The 24159-nt window shown below is 34.2% G+C and overlaps 1 protein-coding gene across 1 annotated transcript in view; it reads right to left on the bottom strand.

Moving 5' to 3' along the window:
- LOC148276611 (uncharacterized) overlaps nt 1-24159 on the bottom strand; it is a 51307-nt gene that overhangs the window by 2169 nt on the left and 24979 nt on the right. The window contains exons 8-13 of the mRNA XM_088234028.1: nt 12714-13277; nt 11829-12067; nt 9472-9650; nt 6890-7008; nt 5125-5224; nt 1870-2121 (exon numbers count right to left, since the gene is read on the bottom strand). Coding sequence (XP_088090154.1) covers nt 1870-2121; nt 5125-5224; nt 6890-7008; nt 9472-9650; nt 11829-12067; nt 12714-13277 — 1453 coding nt within the window. The remainder of the gene's footprint in view (nt 1-1869; nt 2122-5124; nt 5225-6889; nt 7009-9471; nt 9651-11828; nt 12068-12713; nt 13278-24159) is intronic.

Here is a 24159-nt window from a genome sequence, read left to right as displayed (position 1 = left end):
AGAAGCATTGACAAACATAAGGGACATCGAGACAAGATCTGGACTACTTATTTAGTGCTCGTTTAAATCGTTGTAAACTTAAACCAAAAAAGTCCAGATCCTGTCTTGAGTTAACAATACGACAAAGGCGGGTCATTGGAGAATTTAGGCCATAGTTTGATATAACATATTTAAGACATATTAAAGAAAAAAATATGCAAAAAAAAAACGATTTTTTGAACCCATAAAACCAGAGAACCCCCTTAAGAAAAACAACAGCAATACATAAAAAATAAATACAACATTAAAAGAAAAACAATAATTGATATAATTTATATTTTTCGTTTTTTTGAAAAATATAAAACTCTTTAGTTAATGATTTTGATAAAAATTTAAACAAAAAATATGCCTCGGTTAATACAGGTTTTTCTTAAAACCCTGTCACATCCGAAACCACGATGATCAGTATGGGCAAGAAGACATATTAGCATATTTTTAAAAATATCTAGAACGAAGAACTTTTTTTTTTAGATATATAAAAAAAACAAATGGTTGCTTACCTCTGCAGGGGGGAAGCGAGGGGGGCGCGATCGCGCGGTTAACGGTGTATCAGACTCCCCCCTCCCCCCGCCTCGTTTCACCCCTGCAGAAGTAAGCAACCATTTGTTTTTTTTAAATATTTTATTTTATAAGATTTTAATCGTTCTAAAAAAATATTTCAATGTGCCAATATGTCTTCTTGCTCATACTGATCATCGTGGTTTCGGATGTGACAGGGTTTTAAGAACACCCTGTATACAACATTAAAAGAAAAACAATAATTGATAATATTTATGTTTTTCGTTTTTTTTAAAATATAAAACTCCTTAAAAAAATATGCCTCGGTTAATACAGGGTGTTCTTTAAACCCTGTCACATCCGAAACCACGATGATCAGTATGAGCAAGAAGGCATATTGGCACATTAAAATATTTTTTTAGAACGAATAAAATTTACCAAAAAAATATATAAAAACAAAAAAATGGTTGCTTACTTCTGCAGGGGAGAAACGAGGAGGCGGGAGGGGGAGTCTGATACCATACTAATAAAAAATATTTTTTATTCTACTAATAATTAGCAAAAATTTTGATTTTTTTACCGGACAATATTTCATGGACTTTTATTACTTTAAAAACGTAATATATCTCTCTATTATGTACCACTTTGTTCTATGGTTAAATAACTAATTTCTCAAATAGGTGCGAAGGTTTTCACGGTCACTGTTATCAATATTATGTATCTTTTTTTGGGTGATACCGTGTATGTTGGATTTGATCCGACGTTTCGGCTACCATTGCAGGAGCCATCTTCAGGGAAAACTGTGTGTTTCATAAAGAAATGTATGTGTTTATGTACTAGTAATTTGTACCGTGTCACAGTCAGCAGTAGGCACATTTCTAGTTTTGTAGGAAATAATAATTATGTTTATGTACTAGTAATTTGTACTGTGTCGCAGCCGGCAGTAGGCACATTTCTATTCGTTTTTGTCATATGTAGTGCTGGGAACCATGTTGAATTTAATTTAAACCCGTCGTCTTTGTTTATATTATTTGGATGTCTGTGTATTGCAATTGCCTCTTTTATTATTCGTGCACTATAATTACTAGGTTTATGTAGAATTTTTGGTTCAAAGGCGAAAAAATGTCCTGTGTCTATAAAGTGTTCCGCTATTGCGGATTTGTCTGGATGTCCAAGTTTACACGCTCTTTTGTGTTCGTCAATTCTCTTCTTTGCTGTGCGCCCTGTTTGTCCAACTATTTTCTCTTTCGTATCGTGCGAGCGAAGCCTCGGGAAAAATGAGTACATTATAAAATAAAATAAACAGCTAGTTATGACCAAAATCAAACTCACCAATACAAATTTTCGGACCTTCTCCGAATGGAAAATATGTGTATGGTACAATTTTCTGCGTGTTTTCTTTGGAGAACCTCTCCGGATTGAAAATGTCTGGACTCTCCCAATATCTGGAGTCGTTTTGGATTCCAGAAAGCGAAATGTAAATCTTCGTTCCCTTTTCTATGGTGCACTTAGTTCCCGGGATTTTGTAAGACTTGGTGCATATTCGGTCCAAAAAGGGCAGTGTTGGATACATGCGAAGAATTTCTGAAATAAAATACATTTAATTTTTTATTATGTTTTCATCTCTTGGTCATAACCCAGCATTTGGCACCATATGCAATGACCGGTCTGAGGAGAGTTTTGTAAATAATGGTCTTAGTTTTTCTAGTGAGCTATTTGGATCCCAGGGCCTCGATTATGATGGGAAGAAAAAGACGTCATACCTTCACCTTGACGGTATAATTATTATTTATTTTATTTAGTTCTATGATTAACATAGTCTAATATATATTTACAACACAATATTTACATCTATACTTATTGAAGATAAATTCCCTCTAGCGATTATAAACATACACTACCGACCCCCCACCTTCTAGTTTTGGGAAGTACATCGAATGGGAACAAGGGGAAGCGTACACACGGTACACATATCTACGCTCTTAAATGACATAGCTTCAGTATGACGTCATAGTTGAAGATAAAAGTCTCCCGACCGACTACAAAGGTATAATACCGATACCCCCACCATTAAGTTTTGATGTAAGTACATCGGTTTATACCGACGGGTCTAGAACCCCTCGATATGTTTATCTACGCATAAAAATTGTCAAAAATTTTGTTCCACCGAGAAATGTTCCCTATAATTATGATTTATTAAATTTTTAATAGTTTTGAGGTTGGCACCTTTTTTCTTAAAAGCCTATTAAAAATATAAGAGTAAAATAAGTAAGTTTTGAGTCAAATTAAATTCCGACATAACTGTCACTTTCATAAAACGAACGCCTAGATGTGGAAATAATGTCGCTAGGTTCTCTCCTATTAACAAATAAGAGTATCTAGGCGTCAGACACAGTTTATATGCGTCAGAAAGTTACCACTCTAAAAAAAATAATTTAGTTACTATATTTTTCCCATCTGTTTTACTATCTTTACGAGTATATGTATCAAGACGTTAAAGGAGCCGGCTTTTTAGTTTTTAGTCGATCAGTAGCTACATACAGACGATCGTCAAGCGTACCGTCTCGTTGATTTCCAAAAGTCATACGAAATTCATGTTCAAGCGAGCATTTTTTGCTTGAATTGGGAATTATTGGAGTTTATAATCGCTTTAAAGTGAGCACTTTTTATTACAGAAGCCTATTTCAAATATAAATGAGAACTATTTTAAATGTTAATGACGCAAGGAACGCGGACCAATTGTTTGCGGTCATTCCATTGGCTTGTTTCGATCATACGATGTCGATATGACAAATATGTAGAACATACCGAGGTAAGATACAGATAGTACAGAAGTTGAGTATACCGTCTCGATGTATACAGATTCATCTTCAGATAGCGTTTATAATTGAGGCACTGATGTTTAAATAAGTCAAACCAAGCCAATGTTGATGTTATATCTCTCTATTTCCTCAACTCTTCCATCTGTTGATTTTTGTGAAGTAAAAGAGCTGAAGCCTTTATTGATGCGGGTGAAATCCAGCCTTGTGTAGCAATATAGGGACGAGGTTGTCAATTTTTTTAAAGTTCGAGATCAGCAAAAATTTACAAATCTGCTTTCCTTCCATACGTTTTACTTTTATTTGCTTTTATATAAAAAAAATAATAAAATATAAAAAAAAAAAATATTAAAAAAATAAATAAATTATATTTTTATAAAATTATTTTTTTTTTTTAAATTATATAATTTTTATGTTTTTTTCATTATGTATTTTTATATAATTTAATTTAGTACGTACTATTATTTGGCATATGATTTATTGCTGCTATTTTTTATATTTCTTACTATAGTATTGAGTGAGTTTCCAAAAAAAATATCTCAATTATCATTTCAATTATGCTTTTATATATATATTATTTTTTGTTGATTTAAATGACTCTTATTTGTTTTTTTTAATACTACTATATTTTACTATTATTTTGTTGATTTTGATGATACCACTATTTTGTATATTTGATTATGTGTGATTCTTAATTTGTATAATTTATATTTTAAAAATTATTTCTGATTATATTTTTTGCATTTTTTTCTTTGGAATTTGATTATTCATTACATTTACCTTTTTTTCTAGATTGTTATTCTTTGTCATTATAATTTGATCTAATTAATTTTACTATGTATTTTTATTGTTATTTATTGTGGCTTGGCACGGGCATAGCCCAAAAAGCCTTAATAAGTTCATAAATTAACATATTACAACAGAGATGAAGAACATTTAAGAGAAGGTAATATAGAAGTCCAGGCATCTACAGGGCTTATGACCTGTCAATGGCTGGTTTAAGTGGCCGCTTTACACACTGTGTAACATTCACCATTCTGCCATTATTTGAACATACATATTCCTTCAATTCTTTCTTATTTTTGGTGAATTGTCTTAAACACACTATAATAGGCTTGTTTTTGCGTTTTTATATCAATTTTCGGAAACAGAAATTCATGATTGCATGAAAAAACTGATGAAATTGGTTTGATTAGTGATAATAATAATGTTTGGATAATTTATATACCGCCATTTTCGTGAAAATCACCTCAAGGGCTCTGTACAATAAATAAGTGATCAGTAATTTCCTATCACTAATGACATTAATTTGACAGCTGTTATTTTAATCGAGCTTTATTTTAAATATACAATTGTGCAGCGCCCTTTAGGTGTATTTCACAAAAATGGCGCTATACAAATCGGCCAAATATTATTATCACTAAAACTACCTGCATTTTTGAAATCAACATTCCTATTTTACTTTAAATCAGCTGAAAAATACTTTACACACTGTGTAACATTCACCATTCTGCCTATATTTGAACATCTATATTCCTTCAATTCTTTCATCTGTTGATGTTCTCTTAAATGTTCTTCATCTCTGTTGTAATATGTTAATAAAAACAGCTCCCCAGGGAGTTGAATCCAGTCCTTGTCTACATAAATTTGGACAAACTCAAAATATTGTTAAGTTCATAAATATTTAATTTTGTAATTTTGAATGAATAAATAAAAAATAAATATTAGGACAGAGTCAAAATGTTGATGAAAAAGTAAAATTATCTACCATTGTAAACCATTCCCAAGTAAGTCATTTCTCCTATGGCATCGTACGTCACTTCCTTGTGTTTGCTTAAGACATCTTTAATTTCTTTTCTCAGTCTATCCTGTAAATAAATAAATAAAAAATAGTGTGCGCCTAAGACCGCACGACCAAAAAGGAAACTCATAAATAATTAATACATCATCCTTAAATCTACTACTACTACTACTACCATCACGCCATTTCAACGTAGGATGGACGCCATTTCAAGGTAGAATGGACCGCCACACACGTCCATCCTGGCATACAATTCAAGCCTCTTCCACATTCATACATCTTGTCATACGTGCCCTTCGGCTCTGTCTGCTTTTGACATGACCAGACTTAAGATTTTGGTTTATCTGATCATGCCGCGTCTTCCTCGGTCGTCCTCGTCTCACGTTGCCGTTCATTTTCGCCATATATACTTGTTTTACCATTCTTTCGTCGTCCATTCGTTCTACGTGACCAAACCATCTCGGAGACCCTTTCTTAATCTTATCAGTTATAATTTACTCAGATTTACACTCTCGCCTGATTTCATCATTCGTAACCCTGTCATACATTGATTTCCCACACATTCGTCTAAGAGATCGCATTTCAACCACGTTCACTCGGCTTTCATCCTTTCTCTGCCAGTTCCATGTTTTACTTCCATACATAAGTGGGACTGAAACTCCGTTGTGCACTGCCAGTTTAGCTTCGATTGACATATTTTTATTAGAAATTACTGTGCTTAGTGCTCTGTTCATTTTGTTGCCCGCAATCACTCTTCTTTCAACATCTTTTTCTACTCTTCCATCTCTTGAAAACATGTTTCCCTGATACACAAATTCTTCTACTTGCTCGAGACATTCGTTGTTTACATTTATTATGCAGTCAGTAACCTCACTTCCCCTTTTAAATACCATCACTTTTGACTTACTTTCGTTCATCGCCAATTCGCTCTCCAGGCATGCATCATACATTCTAGAGACTATTTCCTATCCTTAAATAACTTTCCTTTTTGCCTAATAATTGTGTGAAAAATAAAATTGAGAGAGAATTTTGCATACCCATTATAAAACGAAAGAATACAGACCAAAATGAATACAAAATCGTTCGATCATCCCTCCCCTCGGTAACTATACATGGGGATCAACCATCATCCAGGAATGGGCAAATAGCCTGTTAGCCATACGTGCGACTAACCAAAATCTACAAAAGCTGCTCTTCGGATATTTTTATTTGTTTTATTTATTCTATTTTATTAACGTAAACGGCAAATCTGCCTTTTACAAAAACTTATAATACTAACATATTTGGCTTGGTATTTTTTTTTCTAAAACATAAATTTCCTTTTACCCAAGATAAAAAAAAAATTAACCTAAAAATTTACAACATATTCAGTCGAAAGTTTAAACAATTCAAGAATAAATGTAAAAAACATATTAAACAATAAAATATTTTAAAGTAATATAACAAGAAAATCATAACTAATCATACTGTTTCATACAACTGGGCAAAGTGAACAAATTTTTTTACACATGTGCATAAATAAATAAATATAATTATCATTCACCATCTGATTTGATATCCATAGCGTTGAAACGGTGCTTTATCTGTTTAGTTTTTTTATTATTTATTTTTTAGCATGAACACTTGCCCAATTTACTATGGCCTCCGTGTCTTCATTCTCGGACGGACTTTTATAATGATCAGACGTGATGCTGCGCAGAATATGCTAAAACCAGCTTTGTACGTTACTCACCTGAATTTTTGGGTGACTTGTGAGGGTGCTCAGTAGAAGGGACATAGATGAACTGCTCGTTTCAAATCCGGCCGCAAAGAGTACTGCGAACTGTGCTACTAACGTGTCACCAGCGTATTCTAAAAAATAATTGACTCTTTTGAAATAAAAATGATAAAATTTCTTTCTCGCTTTAATAAGTTATTTATCATCTTCAAACCCCTATCCGCATTTAATGATGTATAGGGCATTGCAGTGGTATACTAGGTAAGCTCATCAGCGTGGACATGGGAAAAATATTGAAGACCTAGTTCTAAAAAGATCAAATGTTCAAAATTTTCCGAAAGGATTTTGGATTTTATTATTCTCTTTCTATGCGTCCATACAATCGTTATTTCCAAAAAATTCTAAAATAAATCTGTTAAAAATACGCTGTTTTGGTGAAAAGGCAACTGTCCACATCAATTTGTTCGAAAACAGCAACTGTCCACATTAATTTGTTTGAAAACAGCAACTGTCCACATCAATTTGTTTGAAAACAGCAACTGTCCACATAAGATTGTTCGAAAACAGCAACTGTCCACACTAATTTGTTCGAATACAGCAACTGTCTACATCAATTTGTTTGAAAACAGCAACTGTCCACATCAATTTGTTCGAAAACAGCAACTGTCCACATCAATTTGTTCGAAAACAGCAAATGTCCACATTAATTTGTTCGAATACAGCAACTGTCTACATCAATTTGTTCGAAAACAGCAACTGTCCACATTAATTTGTTCGAATACAGCAACTGTCTACATCAATTTATTTGAAAACAGCAACTGTCCACATCAATTAGTTTGAAAACAGTAATTGTCCATACAGGGTTGCCAATCTTCATTACGCAAAATTCGGTATATACAGAATAAGAAAATCGGTAGATTTAGGTAGATCCAAGGACCTTGGGTGGATGGTGAAGAAGGGATAGGGGATGATAACATTTCCTTCAATTTTTCAACTACGAAATTTTGCTAAACATGTAAATGGATTTCTTCGATTTTTTCGGAATCAAACGGCGCTCTCCGTGGATTAATGGCTAAGACGCTTGCCTGACACACGGAGGGTTCCGGATTCGATTTCTGAGGAGATCATAATAAAATTAAGTAAGGTATCCAAAATAAAATACTAGGTTTACTATTGTTTAGCACTTTAGTACGGCGCTGGAACGGAATTTCGAATTTGTTTCCATCGCGATTGTTCTTTAAATCGATACCCAGTCAGCGAGTAGCAAGTACTTGCCGATCAGTACGCGCTTGCGCTTAACAGCGCTGGTAAATGGATGTGTTGGAGGCTACGTTGCTTTTTAACAATTTTTTTTAGGACAATAGTAAAATTCCTTCACAATTTATCGCGATTATTAATCAAATTATTATTACATTCTTTGTTTATAGTAATCTTAAAGTTAGGTATTATGACTGATAACTAATTGATTAAATATGCTATTTTATAAACATTATTTGCCAAAATGTAGAGGTAATGGTTCCATGAATTCTATAAACGGACCGCGCATGCTATCAAGGGAGTAGAGACGATCCAGAATACTACCACAGAATATGATGTAGTCTATCAAAGTTTGATCAGAGACAAAGGAGCATATGAGGCAACTGAGGATGAGCCTCATTGCTATTCACCAGTACCTAATATGTATAAAAAGATTATAGACCCATCTCCATTTTGCCTATCTTTTACAAAGTTATTGAACGAATAGCTTACAAACAAAATAACTGTTATCTGACACTCCATAATCAACTTGATCCTCTGCAATCTGGTTTTCGGGCTGGACACAGCACTACTACTGTCTTAGTTAAAATAACTGACGACATTAGACAAGCAATGAATGATAAACGTCTAACGCTTTTGGTCCTACTTGATTTTAGTAGTGTTTTCAACTGGTGATTTTGACCTGCTTCTCGCTAGACTTAAGTCCTTAAATCTATCTTCATCCGCGATAAATTGGTTTTCAACGTATTTACGTGGCCGTCGTCAATGCGTCAAAATGGCGGATGTCTTTTCAGATTGGATTGATCTTACCGCCGGTGTGCCACAAGGGGGGGTACTTTCTCCACTTTTATTTTCTCTTTTTATCAATCCAATAACAAAAAACCTCCCCTGTTCGTACCATTTATATGCCGATGATTTGCAATTGTATATTCATTTCGAGCCCGTCGACATTGTTGAAACACATAGAGTAATGTCACTTGCACTCGAGCAAATCTCTTCATGGACAAAAAACATGGACTCCTCATAAATCCAACAAAAACCCAAATTGGACTTGTTGGTAGTAAACAAATGTATTCAAAAGTGAATTTTTCCACACTTCCTCTTTTCAAAATAGATGGTACAGAAATTCCATTCATGACTTCAGTCAAAAACTTAGGTATTATCATCCACAAAAACGGGCCGGGCACAGGGTAAATTCTATGTGTATTCGGCCGGTACTCAAAGTGTTAAGTTTAAACGCTCTCCTGAAAAAAAAATGGTCTGTGACATTTTAGGTTTTTAAACCAAGGTCTTCAATTTATTGATTGATAAATTGACGTATAAGATATTTTTATACTAACTTAATCCATCAACTTCTATTTTATCTTCTTCGAATTGCAAAAGTAAGTCAAGCAGATCTTTCGGCTTGTCGGTGACGTCAGCGCTTATTTTCGATTTATAAATCTTCTTTCTCAAATTCGCTGCTCCCCAAAATATGCTTCGCAGGAAATTCGTGGCCGGCTCTCCGAAGAATTTAAAACTGAAACATTATTCATTTTTTTCATATTAAACAATAATCAATAATAAAGATAATGTGTTCTCACTAGGGTTAACCATGCCGACGACACTTAACAATATATATTTTTTTACGTGTGAGAACATACAAATAAGACTTTATATACAGAGAATTACAAATTAAGAATAGTCCAGAAGGAGCGTGGAATCATTTTTGAATACATCGGACTGTGTCAAAAAATCCCCCCACTTTCACCACGCGCATGCGCGAAGTCGCCACGTAATGTTGCCAGATCGCGAAAACTATAATCATAACACAAATGGAAGATAATAAAAAAAAACAATTTGTTGATTTCTTCAAAGTTTTATTGTACACGCGGAAACACCGATTGACACAACAGAGTAGATAAGTAAAGGTTATTTAAAAAGGGTAATTTTAATTATGAACTTTGAATCAAAAAAATTAAACTAATTTTATATAAAAAACGCTTATTTTTATGTCATGTTAAATAATATTTGATGTTTAAAAGATAATATCGGTCAAATGTCCACCACGGCGTTATTTAATCCGAGAGGTCCAATTTTCGTTAGTTCTCTCGTTAGATGAGCAAAGAAGCGTAAACAATTTGACTACCCTGACAACACTAACAAAATGTCCATTTTGTTTTCTTAGACAATCTGACAGGGGGAAAAGTAATATTTTTTTTGAGCAATGCATTTGCTACTTACACATAAAATGTGATCCCATCCTGCTTCTGTTTGATCTCAGCAGCATTTTTACACTTTAAAATGACACAACACGGCATAGTTGAATATAAATCAGGAGTTCCGTACAGAGCGGCGAATACAAAGAAACTAACGAGTCAGTTTGGTCACCTTTTGTTTGATGCGGGTATGCGGTTTCTGGACTTTTCTTAATTCTAGCTTAACAATATACTTTTTTTTAAACACTTAGTACTTATGTTTATATATTATTTCAGTTTTTTATATATTTGTTTTTAAATTGACTACAAAAATTTGGACAAACTCAAAATATTGTTGATTAGCTTTTTATGTATCCCAATCAGGTTACTTCCTTGAATTCCTTATAATTTCTTTACATTTATATATTTTTTGTGGATTTTCTGTAATAATAATATTAACTGACATTTAATACATTTTCTAAAATCGCATTCCTGCATGAAGTGCACCCCTTAAGCTAGAAGAGCAGAGTTTGACATTTGCAAAAAGAATTCTATATTTAAAAATGAACTATTTTATGCTTTGGAATTCAACCATAAAAAAGTACCTAGGTACCTTCTTAAATCCAATATTTGAATATAAATCATTTGTCACGCGTACAGAAAAATTGTCTTAATTATTTATAATTCCTCTGTACGTGTGATGTCACCGTACTCCTAAACGGATTAACCGATTCACGTGTGGTTTTCAGAGAAACATAGATCTTTGCGCTGTGCGTGTTCGTAGATATTAAAATCTTTAATCGAACACGTAAAAAAAAGTTAGGAGCGTAAATGTTTAATTCATCGATCTACTAGGGTTGCATTCGAGGACAATGCATTTGTAAAAAAATGGAAAGATGTTTTTTCTGTATAAAAAAGTTTGTTTTTGAATGTTTACAAACAGCATTTGTTTTTTGTGGATCTCACTCAGATTCTTTCCTTAAATTCCTTATAATTTCTAGCTATTTTTTTATTTTTATTGGATTTTTGGTAAAACTAAAATAATATTAAATTCAATACATTTAAAAAAATCGTATTCCTAAATAAGTACACCCTTTGTTGGTGAGACGACCGGAGTTTGACGTTTGCAAAAAGAATGCCACATTTGAAAAAATATTTATTTTATGTTTTAGAATTCAACCATAAACAAGTACCTACTTATCAATGAAAAGTCTTTTTCCAAGCTAATAGCAGGGAAGCCAACGTTCGGGCAGGACAACGTCTGACGGGTCCGCTAGTGCAATATATGGCAGGTGATATTGTACTTTTTTTTTGTTTTGCTTTGGGCAACAACAAATCTATTAAAAATTCGAATGTCAAAAAAACGTTTGGTGAACCAGCTAATAGCAGACAAGCCAATGTTTGGACAGGACAACGTCGGTCAGGTCCTCTTGTTTAATTATGTAAGCCTTGACCATATTTCGTTCTCTAAAATGCTCGCAATCTCTTTCGTAATTTGTTAATCTTTAGAAAATTCTTACCCGAAAAAGTTGTTGATTTCTGGAAACAAAAACATAGAACTCATTTCGATTGCTCGCAGAGCTGGTATTCCCATTATGTTCTCCCCCATGTCTCTGAACCTGGGAGTTTCTTCGTCGGCCAGGTTCTCCAGTTTACCGGGGTCCTTGAAGCACTGTCCGTCGAGTCCTAGAGACGCTCCTACGATGTTGTCAGCCGTGTACCGACCGCATGCTTCTTTAGCGTCGAATTCTTGGCACCCTGCAAGAGTTCAAATCACACTTATAGATTAATAAAATTAAAACGGGTTGACTCTCAATATAAGCACATTTGTGCAAAAAATGAAATATCAACAGCTTAAAAATGTGGCTTGTAAATATAAACTATAGTAAAAACTGGCAGAGGAAGGATGAAAGCCGAGTGAACGCGGTTGAAATGCGATCTCTTCGACGAATGTGTGGGAAATCAATGTATGACTGGGTTACGAATGATGAAATCGAGCGAGAGTGTAAATCTGAGTAAATTATAACTGATAAGATTAAAAAAGGGTCTCCGAGATGGTTTGGTCACGTAGAATGAATGGACGACGAAAGAATGGTAAAACAGGTATATATGGCAAAAATGAACAGTAATGTGAGACTATGAGGACCGAGGAAGACGTGGCATGATCAGTTAAACCAAAATCTTAAGTCTGGTCATGTCAAAAGCAGACAGAACCGAAGGGCATGTATGACAAGATGTATGAATGTGGAAGAGGCTAGGATTGTATGCCAGGATAGACGTGTGTGGCAGTCCATTCTCTCTGCCTACCCCTGCGGGGAAATGGCGTGATGGTAGTAGTAGTAGTAGCTTGTACACGGAAGAGTTTAAACCAATTCCTATGTTAAATTATTCACTTAATACTTTCCAGTTTTTAAATTATACTCTTCGATATATTCCACCATATTTTTTGCATTTTTGGCCATCATAATCGACATGTATTTCAATTTGCTGCTGGAGAACAAATGCGTCAATCTGGATCTCATGTTTTTCCAATGCGGCTGCTTCAGAGCGAACACCGAGCTGGTGCCGACGGGGTCCTCTTTGGCACGATTGTTGACAACCCTGTCGTCGAAATGGTCGAAATCCTTCACAAGAATCATCTTGATCAACTCCGGGTCGCTGACGAAGAGGCAAGGCTCGGCCAGGATCCAAAAGCCGAGGAATCCCGCGTCGATCTTCTTGCAATGTTTGTGGAGATTTTCCATGAATTGGCCGATGGATTGTTGCAAGGCCAGTATCGGGAAGATACTTCCGATGATCGGGACAGGGGCCAGTGAAGGGACGCCTCGCCTTTTCCAATAGACCATTTGTTTCGCCATTTTGAAAAGCAACCAAGAGATGGCTATGACAGCGCACCACAAAATGGCGTCAGATAACATTTTGACAGCTCCCCTGGAATTAAAACTGCTTTTTAGCATATTCATCATCAACTCAAAGCATCAAAAAGATCTCGGCATAATCATATCAATGGATTTAAAATAGAAAGCTCACATCATTTTTTGAATCATCACATTTTTTTTGTTTTAGTCATTATCATGGTACTAATCTATATATTATTACTCTAGAAATTATTGATTGTTGTCTGTACTCTTTACGAGCTCATTATGCCCGCAAAACTCAGCTGCAGGACCGCCGACCTCAGACCATCCACGTCTCCCGACCACCGAGTAGCCGGATTACAGAAGAGGCCACGCTTCCAGTCGACGAGGACGACAAAAATATTGTATTATATGAAACGCCCATCGATCGGATCCTCGAAGGTGTAATTTTTAATTTTTTTAAATGTTTTTTGAAACAGATGGCAGATAAAATATTTATATACATTCAGAGAAAACAGTTTTTTTTTCAATTAATAAAAAAATAACAAAAATCTTATCTTATTGGCTTTATTGTAATGATGTAAAGGGTTCATGGAACCGTACAAAAATAAATAAATTGTAGTTATAAGATACATATAGATAGAAAAAAATATTATATGCCGAAGAACATAAAATTAAGAATAGTCCAGAAGGAGCGTAAAATCATATTTGAATACATCGGACCGCGTCCAAAAATCCCCCCACTTTGCCGCACTTTCACCGCGCGCATTCGTGAAGTCGCCGCGTAATGTTGTCAGATCGCGAAAAATATAATCATAACACAAATGTGAGATAATTATATTTAAAAAAAAGCAATTTTTTAATTTCTCTAAAATTTTCTTGAGCACGTGAAAACATTGATTGACACAACAGAGTAAATAAATAAATTGTCCATTAATAAGAGTAATTAAATTAACGAAATTTGAACATAAAAAATGAATGTCAAATAACTTCGAGAGGTCCAATTTTCGTTAGTCCAAAAGTAAGCTAAAATTCCACTTAATCAATTAAAACCAATGTTCTTATCAATAAAAAGTAGCCTTAAAATAATTAACTGCCCTGGCAACGCTAACAAATGTCCATTTTGTTTTCATTGACAATCTGACAGATGGAAAAATAATTAAATTTTCAAGTAATGCATTTGCTACTCACACATAAAATGTGATCCCATCCAGTTTTTTTTTATCCCCGCAGCATTTTTACACTTTAGAACGACACAACACGGCATAAGTTGAATTCAAATCGGGAGTTGCGTACTGAGCGGCGTCTACAAAGAAACTAATTGGTCAAAACGTAAAACTACTCGTTTAAGAGTAGTTTAGTCGCGTTCTGTTTGATGCGCGTATGCGGTTTCTGGACTGTTCTTAATTCCATGCAGAAGAAGTTTACAAATGAAAAAGGTGTTAGTAGGTAATCAAAGGAATAATTGTTGGCTGTAATAATTACTTAATGTTAAAACAGGGAAACAATGTAAAATAATAATACCTATAGGCGATTACTAGTACTTAATTTAACTCGGAAGAGTCTTAACTACATAAAATAAAGTAATCTGCTAATTAAAATACTTAACTTCAATATCAATACATAGATGGCGCTCCAACTCGCTTGTGAATGGTTTCTCATTTAATAACATATATACAAAAATCAAAAATGTTACCTGTGTGGATATTCGCTAATAAGCGGAATGGGGAATGTTGTAGTACCTACTTAAAGTGGCCACTTAACCCAGCCAATGTCAGGTCATAAGCCCTGTAAACGCTCGAATATCCATAATCCTGAATTTGAAAAAATTCTACCTCATCTCTGTAGGGATATAAATAAAAAATCTATACCTATAGTTCTTAAAATATAGCTTTATTAGAATGACAGCTGTCAAACTAATTTCATAAGTGATAGGAAATTACTGATCACTGATCAAATCGATTTTATCAGTTATTTCATGCACTCATGAAACTCTGTTTCCGAAAATTGATATAAAAAACGCAAAAACAAGCCTATTATAGTGTGTTTAACACAATTATTCACCAAAAACTGAGACATTTATACCCTTTTCATAACAACATCAAATGAATTATTTTTTTATTTGATCAATTTGTCCCATATCTAACGTTTTTGCAAAACGATGTAACCTTGTGAGAACGTCGTTAATGTGATGTTAATTCGTGAATTGTGAAAATGAATTCGTGATGTTTTTTGATGACATTTCTTGATAAAACTCCATAGTTAATGATTATGATAAACTTATAATTAGAAATCAAACACTGATTTGAGTCTACTAAACACTTTATTTTATTTTTACAAATATAAAAATAAAAACTTCGTGACAATTGTTTCGCCTTATTAGAGCATTTTCAAACGAATGTGAAGATTATTTGGATTGAATGTCCTTATATAGTTATATAATTCAAGGTACTTAAGTAGAAAATAAAAATAATATTATGAACTATAGCATGTACATTAATCATAATTGAGGGAAAAACCAACGGCTAAGGGTGAGGCTAAGTGTTTAATAGGCAATGGGGAATTTAGGTATTTATATTTGAATTTCGGGGAAAATATAACAAAGTAAGTATTTATTGACATACAAGTATGTATTGTGAGATAATTAATGAAGTGTAAAGTGAAGTGTTCAGTAGACTCAAATCAGTGTTTGATTTCTAATTATAAGTTTAAATATGGAGTTCTACAAAATAAACACCAAATCAATCAACAGATTATGATAAAATTATAAATAAACTTATTAATGAAACTTCTTGGTTTAGTTATACTTTTTATTATTTTGACCAACGAGCGCTTTCGCCTAAGTAGGCATCTTCAAGACTAGTGAATTGTTTACAACATTTACAGTTTTTATATTATTCTTAACATATTTTGGAGATAAGATCAAATAAGTATTTTAATAGGAGACAGAAACATAAATATTTACAACTAGTTTGCTAAACAGTACATTTTTTGGAGTTTTTGGACCGAACTTGGGATTAAGCTTTTGTTATTCATTCACCAGCCTCAAGGCTTCTTCAAAGATGCCTACTTAGGCGAAAGCACTCGTTGGTCAAAATAATAAAAAGTTAAACTAAACCAAAAAATTTCATTGATTAGTTTATATATAATTTTATCATAATCCTAATCATTAGGTTTATTTTAGTTTTAAAGCTGATTTTATATATTAATGTTGATTTATGTTTCTAGCATTGTATAAAAAATAAATTAACACGCCAGATACAAATGATTTTTCGTGTGCCAAAATAAATAACTCCTTTGACGTTACTACAAAGTTATGTCGTCACTTTTGTGATTTCCAAAAGTCATGCAAAATTCATGTTCAAGCGAGCATTTTTTGCTTGAATTGGGATTTATTGGAGTTAATAATCGCTTTGAAGTGAGTACTTTTTATTACAGAAGCCCATTCAAAATAAAAATGAGAATTATTTAAAATGTTTATGACGTAAGGAACGCGGACTAATTATTTGCAGTCATTCCATTGGCTTGTTTCGATTATATGATGTCGATATGACTAGAAGGTAGAACATACCTAGGTAGATACAGACAGTACAGAAGTTAAGTATACCGTCTCGATATATACAGATGAAGATAGCGTTCATAATCGAGGCACAAGAATGGAGGCCACTAACCCGGTTCGTTCTTGATGGAATTGCGGTCCGACTGGTCAATTGCGAACGGCACCAACACTGGGACATGCCCGCGATCTGGAGCTGAACACTGGTGGTTGGTGGGAACAAATGGTGATGCGGCACACGTTTGGCGAAAAAATATACGACACGAGGTCTTGCTGTGGCGGGTTATCAAGGGATACTGGAGGTGGAAGTGGACAGTTGTTGCGGGTAAAGAGATATTGAAGTGTGACAATAATCGGCAAATGCGCACCCACACAATTCGCAACCAATACCTGTAACGGTTGCTGGTGGGGAAAGGAATTTTTCTAAGCTTAAACTGATAAAAAACTTATCTATGATCGACAATATTTCAATCTTGATTGACGAACTTGGCATCTTTGTCAATCGAAAACAAAATTCCGGAAGACATAAACTTAAGTATTTAAATGAAATATTTCCTTTTCTAAAAGTAAGAAACCTTCAATTTTTAACTATTTGTTGAACCACGCAACAATTGAAAGAGTTGATTTCATTAGGAATCTTGGCGTAATTTTTGATGATAAACTTACATTTATCAAACATATTGACAAGATTTCAAATGGGGCGCTTAGTATGTTCGGATTTATTTGTAGGGTTACTAATAAATTTGAAAGTATCGCACCAATCAAGTCACTTTATTGCTCCCTGGTTAGAAGTCGTTTAGAATATATTTCTCCAGTCTGGTCACCCCATTATCGTGTACATTCTGATTCACTCGAGCGCGTCCAGAAGAAATTTCTAAAATATATTAATTTAAGCTTCATATTCAAGCTGCTTTATTTAATTATAATCAATTGTTGTCTTCAGCAAATCCTTTAAGACTTTCTGATAGAAGAATCCTAACTGACCTAATATTACTTTTTAAAGTGATCAATTCATTAATTGACAGTCCAGATTTGCTGGAGTTGGTGTGTTTCCGTGTACCTGGTCGACATACCCGCCACAGATCTCATTTTTGTTCTGCAAGTTCTAGAACCGACTATCACATGCACTCGCCTATCCCTAGGCTCCATAGATATGGCGATCAGTATGAGGACAAGGCTGATATATTTGGTTCTGGACTTGATAGTTTTAAAACGAGTCTGATTTCTTTTTTTCTCTCGCAATATTATTCTTAAACTTTTCTTTATGTTAAGAAATGTTTTTCCTTTTTTTGTTTTTTCATATTTATGTATTTGTTTCGTTAATATGTATTGTTTTTTTTTAAAAGGAATAACCCGCTAAGCCTCTATTTAGAGGCTTGTCAGCAGGTGGGATAGAGGGGATATGGAAGGAGAAAATGAAAAATACACTACAACACCCAGACCAATTGAGAAAAAAATATTTCTTGGATCTTTTTCTTGCAACTGTTTCACAGTTGGCCGTCTTACCAACTGTGCCACGGCGCCTGGCCAATATTTATGGTTGCTTATGTGTTGCTTATTTACCTACTTGTTACTATTGTTATAGTTATTCAATTTTATAATTTTTTGTTATGTTTTTATGCATGTATTTTTTTTCTTCGTATTTATGTTCAATATATATAAAAATAATAGTTCATATGGTAAGTGCAAATCAATGACTTTCTGTCGTAAAAAAACCCTATTATGTATGAATAGACTATAAATGATATATTGCTCGAAAGAGTGAGCGAAATAAGAGGCCTGGGTATAGTGTTTGATGTAAAATTAGATTTCGTTAATCATATTAACAACATAACGAACAAAAACATGAAAACATTAGGTTTCCTGCTTCGCACTGTCAAAGATTTTAATTCACTTAAAGTAATCAATATTTTGTATGTAGCACTAGTTTGTAGTCAGTTTTTTTTTATTTTTATTTATTGGGGATATCAACAGTAATATATGTAACAAAAATACAACAAATAAAACATACAGAGAATAAAACCAATGACAGATATCCACAGAAATACATTAAATACACGTATAATACATACTAGTGTGTTTGTGTGAGTGTAAGTGAGTGAGATGGTGGGTGAGTGGGTGTTATATTGGAATGAGAGTGGACATGTGTGTAAATATTGCACAAGTGTCAAGTGTCAAAAATACAAATATATTTAAAATATTAAGAATTAGAGATAAAATATTATAAAATAAAATAAAATAAAATAAAATAAGATAAGATAAAATAATTGAAACTTTATTTTAAGACTTTATTATTGAAACTAAGTATGAGACAAAAAAGTATGTTTTAAGACGCGCATTTTAAATGTTATTTTTTTACAATCAAATGGATCAATAACGGGAAAGTTCAAATTATATTCACTAGCAAAACGTATGAGTGGAGAGTTCTGGGCATAGTTCGTACGAACTGCTGGCACATGAAATAGAGAGCTCGACGTGTGACGGGTGCGGTAGCCGGGGACATTTAATGATAACTCCGACAAAAGAGCCGGACTATCAAGGCGTCCACCGAGTATGTCATGAAGCACCCCCATGTCCAACAGCTTATATATATATATATATATATAAAAATACTCACATATTGTTTTATAACCGAGAACTTAGAATCAACAAACGTTTAAAACACTGGACTTTAACTTAAGGCCGATCTGCGTCAAAAGGCGACGTAAAGGTCTTTATTAAAATGAGAGATTTATGTCAAACAAGGCTGTTTTATACAAACACGGTGTCATTCCATACTAAAAACATGAGTTTTATTTATTTAGAATGAGGAATTTCGATGTTTTAAAAAAAAGACTATTAGCTCAAAAGACTGTGGTAAATAATCCCTTTGCGCGCGGCGATGTAACATTGTGTTACCACTAGTAAAAGACGGAGTTTTCTAAAGTTTAGACATTAAAAAAAAAACTTGGAGACATAATGTTGACAAACAATAATGACAAACATACAATTTAGATTAACAAATTACAACAGGGATGGAGAATACCTTAAATAAGGGAATATGGAAGTCTAGGCATTTACAGGGCTTGAGACCTGTCATTGGCCGGTTTTTAAAAAATAAATTATTGATATAAAATTATTTTTTTCGAAACAAAAATTGACTAAATATGTACATTATTCCATGAAGTTTATCGAGTGAAACTAAAACTCCCTTCTCCACCCCTGTTGTAATATGTTAATCTCAAAGACTCCCAGGGAGTGAAATCCATTTTTCGTCTGTAAACATTTGGAGAAACTCAAAATATTGTAATAAAACCAACTGGTCCAAGAAGTTTAAAAAATTGATATTTTTTTTGGCGTTGCCTAGTGTGTGAAATATTCGATCGGATGAATCTCATCACAACAGTCAAAGTTTCAGCTATTTAACTTCGCTAAAATCAACAGATGTTGAAGAAATATGGATGTTCAAACATAGGCAAAATGGTGAATTTTACTCTGTGTGTACTTGTGGGCCACTTAAACCAGCCAACGACAGGTCTTAAGCCCTGTAAATGCCTTGACTTCCATATTCTGATCTCTTAAATGTTCTCCATCCGTGTTTTAATTTGAAAATCTCAAAGACTCCCAAGAGGTGAAATCCAGTCTTTTGTCTACAAAAATTTGACAAACTCAAAATATTGTTTGATTATGTCCAAATGCTTGCAAACTGGCTGGATTTCCTCCCTAACGAGTAATTCATGTTAAAATTTATTGCAACAGAGAGGGAAAACGTTTTTGAGAATGCGACATGGAAGTCTAGGCATTTGCAGGGCTTATGACCTGTCATTGGCTGGGTTAAGTGGCCACTTTACACACGGGCTGAAACATTTCTTATGTGGGTGAGATTCATCCGGCTGAAACAAATCTCCAGCCAATCTCCAGCAAATCTCTAGAAATCCATCCAGTCTGCAAGCATTTGGACATAATCAAACATTGTTGAATTACTACCTGGTAAAAAAATAAGTTTAAAAATTGGCAAATTGTTTTCAGGCGCTGTCTAGTAGGTGATTTGGTTCAGCCGGATGAATCTCACCCACATTATGAAGGTTTCAGCTCTTTTACTTCACAAAAGTCAAAAGATGGAAGAGTTGAGGAAACGTGGATGTTTAAACATGGGCAGAAGGGTGAATATTATACAGTGTGTAAAGTGGCTACTTAACCCAGCCAATGATAGGTCATAAGCCCTGTAAATGCCTAGACTTCCATGTCCTCTTGCCTTATATCTAAGATCATAAATCCTCAAATAATTTGATGCTGGGGTATCTGAAGGGCTTTTTACAATTCTATTCAATTTTGTGGTATGTAGTGCTGCCTACTGCCGACTGCGACACCGTACAAATTACTAGTACTTAAACACACACTTTTTTCTACAAAACACAGTTTACCCCGAAGATGGCTCCTGCAATGGTAGCCGAAACGTCGGTACAAATCCAACACACACGGTATTACCCAAAAAAGAAACATATGAATTAAAATATGTCAACACTTAATATACGAAGACATTTAGATACTTACCGTATAACATTATGAAACGGCATCAGAGCCCCGCTTAAAGGGGGAAGTTAACAGAGTTATCTTCGACTGTCTATAAGGAAGAACCGAAATTTGCGTATTCGTGGGATTTAAAGTATCTTCGTCTTCTTCTTCAGCCTTATTCTCTCCACTGCTGGATGGCGGCCTCTTCCAAACGTCTCCATTCCTTCCTATCACCCGCTTTCATCATCCACGTTTTACCGGCAATAGAGGCAATGTCGTTGACCCATCTTTTCTGTGGCCTTCCAACACTTCTTTTGTTTGCCCATGGTCTCCACTTTATTATTCCGGGTGTCCACCTGCCATTATTTTGTCTCGCCGAGTGTCCTACCCACTGCCAGTTCAATTTCGCTGCACGATCAATGGTATCCACGACTTCGGTTCGGCGCCTTATTTCTTAACTTCTTACTCTGTCTCTTAGACATACACCGAGCATCTGTCTTTCCATGGATCGTTGCGTGCATTTAAATTTCTGGCTACTTTTTGTGTGTTACAGACATGGTTTCTAGTCCGTATGTTGTTACCGGCAATATGCACGATTCATATACTTGTCTTTTAAAGCATATAGCGACTTATTTATTTTCAAATTTATGGTTCCATTTCAGTTTGCCGAAAGCAGCCCAACTTAGCTCTATTCTTCTTGGTAACTCCGCTATCTGGTTATCTTTACCAAGTTTGACTTTGTGTCCTAGATAAATGTATTCATCAACCAATGTTGCGTCTCATAAAATGAAATAATACGGACCAAAATGGACACCAAGTCGTTGGAACAATAGGCATAATCCCCCAGTCTACACACGTGCGTTTCCAGAAATTCTCCAGCAGCCTAGTGGACCACATGGTGACGATATCTACCCACTGTCTACAAAAGATTCTCTTCGGACATCTATCTCCCTTTGTTAACCATGGAGTTGATACAGTGCTTTATTTATTTAGTTTTTTATTGCTTAGTTCTTGGCATGAACACTTGACAAACTTACTACTATGCTCTATTTTTCATAAATTTATTGAAATCATTCTAACTTTGCTAGAATTCCAATCGTCCATGCGCTTTGTAGCTGCACGATGATAGGTTATCTAGCTTTCATATACCAACTTAAAAATACCTAAATTTTATAAATGGGGTCTAGAATTCCAATCGTCTATGCGCTTAGTAGCTGCAAGACGTGTTGTAATCTTACTCCTTTTTATTATTCATATTATTTTTTATTTTTTTTAGTATCATTAATACACTAAATTTATTTGTCAATTTTTAAAATGTGTAAATGGGGGCTAAATTTCTAACTGTCTATGCGCTCTGTAGCTGCAAGACGTCCTGTAATCTAGCTCCTATCTGTTATAATTTTTTATTGATCTTAATTGAAAACGAGGAACTAGAATCCCAACCGTCCATGCGCTCTGTAGCTGCAAGACGTACTGGGATATTTATTAATTGTACAGCGCCCTTGAGGTGATTTTCACAAAAATTGCGCTATATAAATTATCCAACTATATATACTTCGATTTTATCATTGTTAATGAAAACGTCTCGTCCTGTTGGACTCATAATCTTTGTTTTATGAATATTCATTTCCAAACCGATATCTTTGAAGCTTCATGTAGTTCCATAATCATTTCGCCTGGTTTATCCACGTCTTTACTTATGACCACTATATCATCTGCGAATCTGAGGTGACTCAAGTACATACCATCGATCTTGACACCCTTATTTTCCCAATGAGGAACTTCAGCCCTACGGGAAATTGGATACAAAAAATGTTTTCTTGCGCGCAGTAAAAATTAGAGCATTAAATTGTACTGCAAAATTTCTTGAAAATGTACTTAAAAAATAAAAAAAAATATTTTAACAAAAACGCACTACTTTGATTGACGCCACTGGTTCATATGAACCAACCAATGATGTGACAGCTGTGAAGGATATCCGCTTAGCTCACCGCAAACGGACCAATGGGAAGAACTAACAGTGAACAACCTCTGACGTCACACGCGGAGTTATTTCAGAAATATAAAACTTTAAAAAATCATGGCGCTGATAATACGACATTAAAAAATATATATTTTTTTGGCTTAGTTTAATAGTTTATTAACAAATATATTTTTTTTAAAGACACTGAACTTCCTTATTTAGGGTTTTAAATACACCCTCTAAGGCTAGCGTAAAGAGCTTTGGCGATATTGTGTCCCCTTGTCTGACACCTTTCTCTATTTCGATTTTATCAGATTTTGTGTCCTCACATCCATAGTAACGTTGTCATAAATGAATTTGACTAATCTAAAGTATCTAGAATCAACTCGGGCATTTTGAAATGCTTCAATAACAGCCCATTTTTCAACTGAGTCAAACGCTTTTCGATAGCCGATAAAAGCTAAAAGTAGTGGTTTGTTATATTCAGTTGACTTTTCTATAAGTAGTCAAATTGATTGGGCGTGGTTTCTAGTTCCAAAGCCTTTGCGAAAGCTTGCTTGTTCTACAGGTTGATAAGAATCAAGTTGTTGTGTCAATCGGTTAGTTAGAATGTTTGTTAATAATTTATAGAGGTGTGACAGTAGACTGATTGGTCTATAATTTTCGAGGTTATCACTGTCGCCTTTTTCAAACAATAATGAAATATTTAGATAATTTTATCTTCTTCGGTAATCTATAATTAAACATAAATATGTTTCTTTTTTGGGTGATACCGTGTGTGTTGAGTTTGTTTCGACATTTCGGCTACCATTGCAGGATAAACTGTGTGTTTTATAGAAAATAGTATGCGTTTAATTACAAGTAATTTGTACCGTGTCGCAGTCGGCAGTAGAAAGTGTAGTGTGTAGTGTGTAGTGTGTAGTGTGTAGAGCTGGAAACCATGTTGAGTTTAATTTGAGCCCGTCGTCTTTGTTTATCTT

The sequence above is a fragment of the Micrasema longulum genome, unplaced genomic scaffold (genome assembly GCF_059751315.1).
Source record: "Micrasema longulum isolate JH-2025_06_02 unplaced genomic scaffold, ASM5975131v1 h1tg001179l, whole genome shotgun sequence".
NCBI lineage: Eukaryota > Metazoa > Arthropoda > Insecta > Trichoptera > Brachycentridae > Micrasema > Micrasema longulum.
This window is presented reverse-complemented; position numbering and strand designations above follow the sequence as displayed.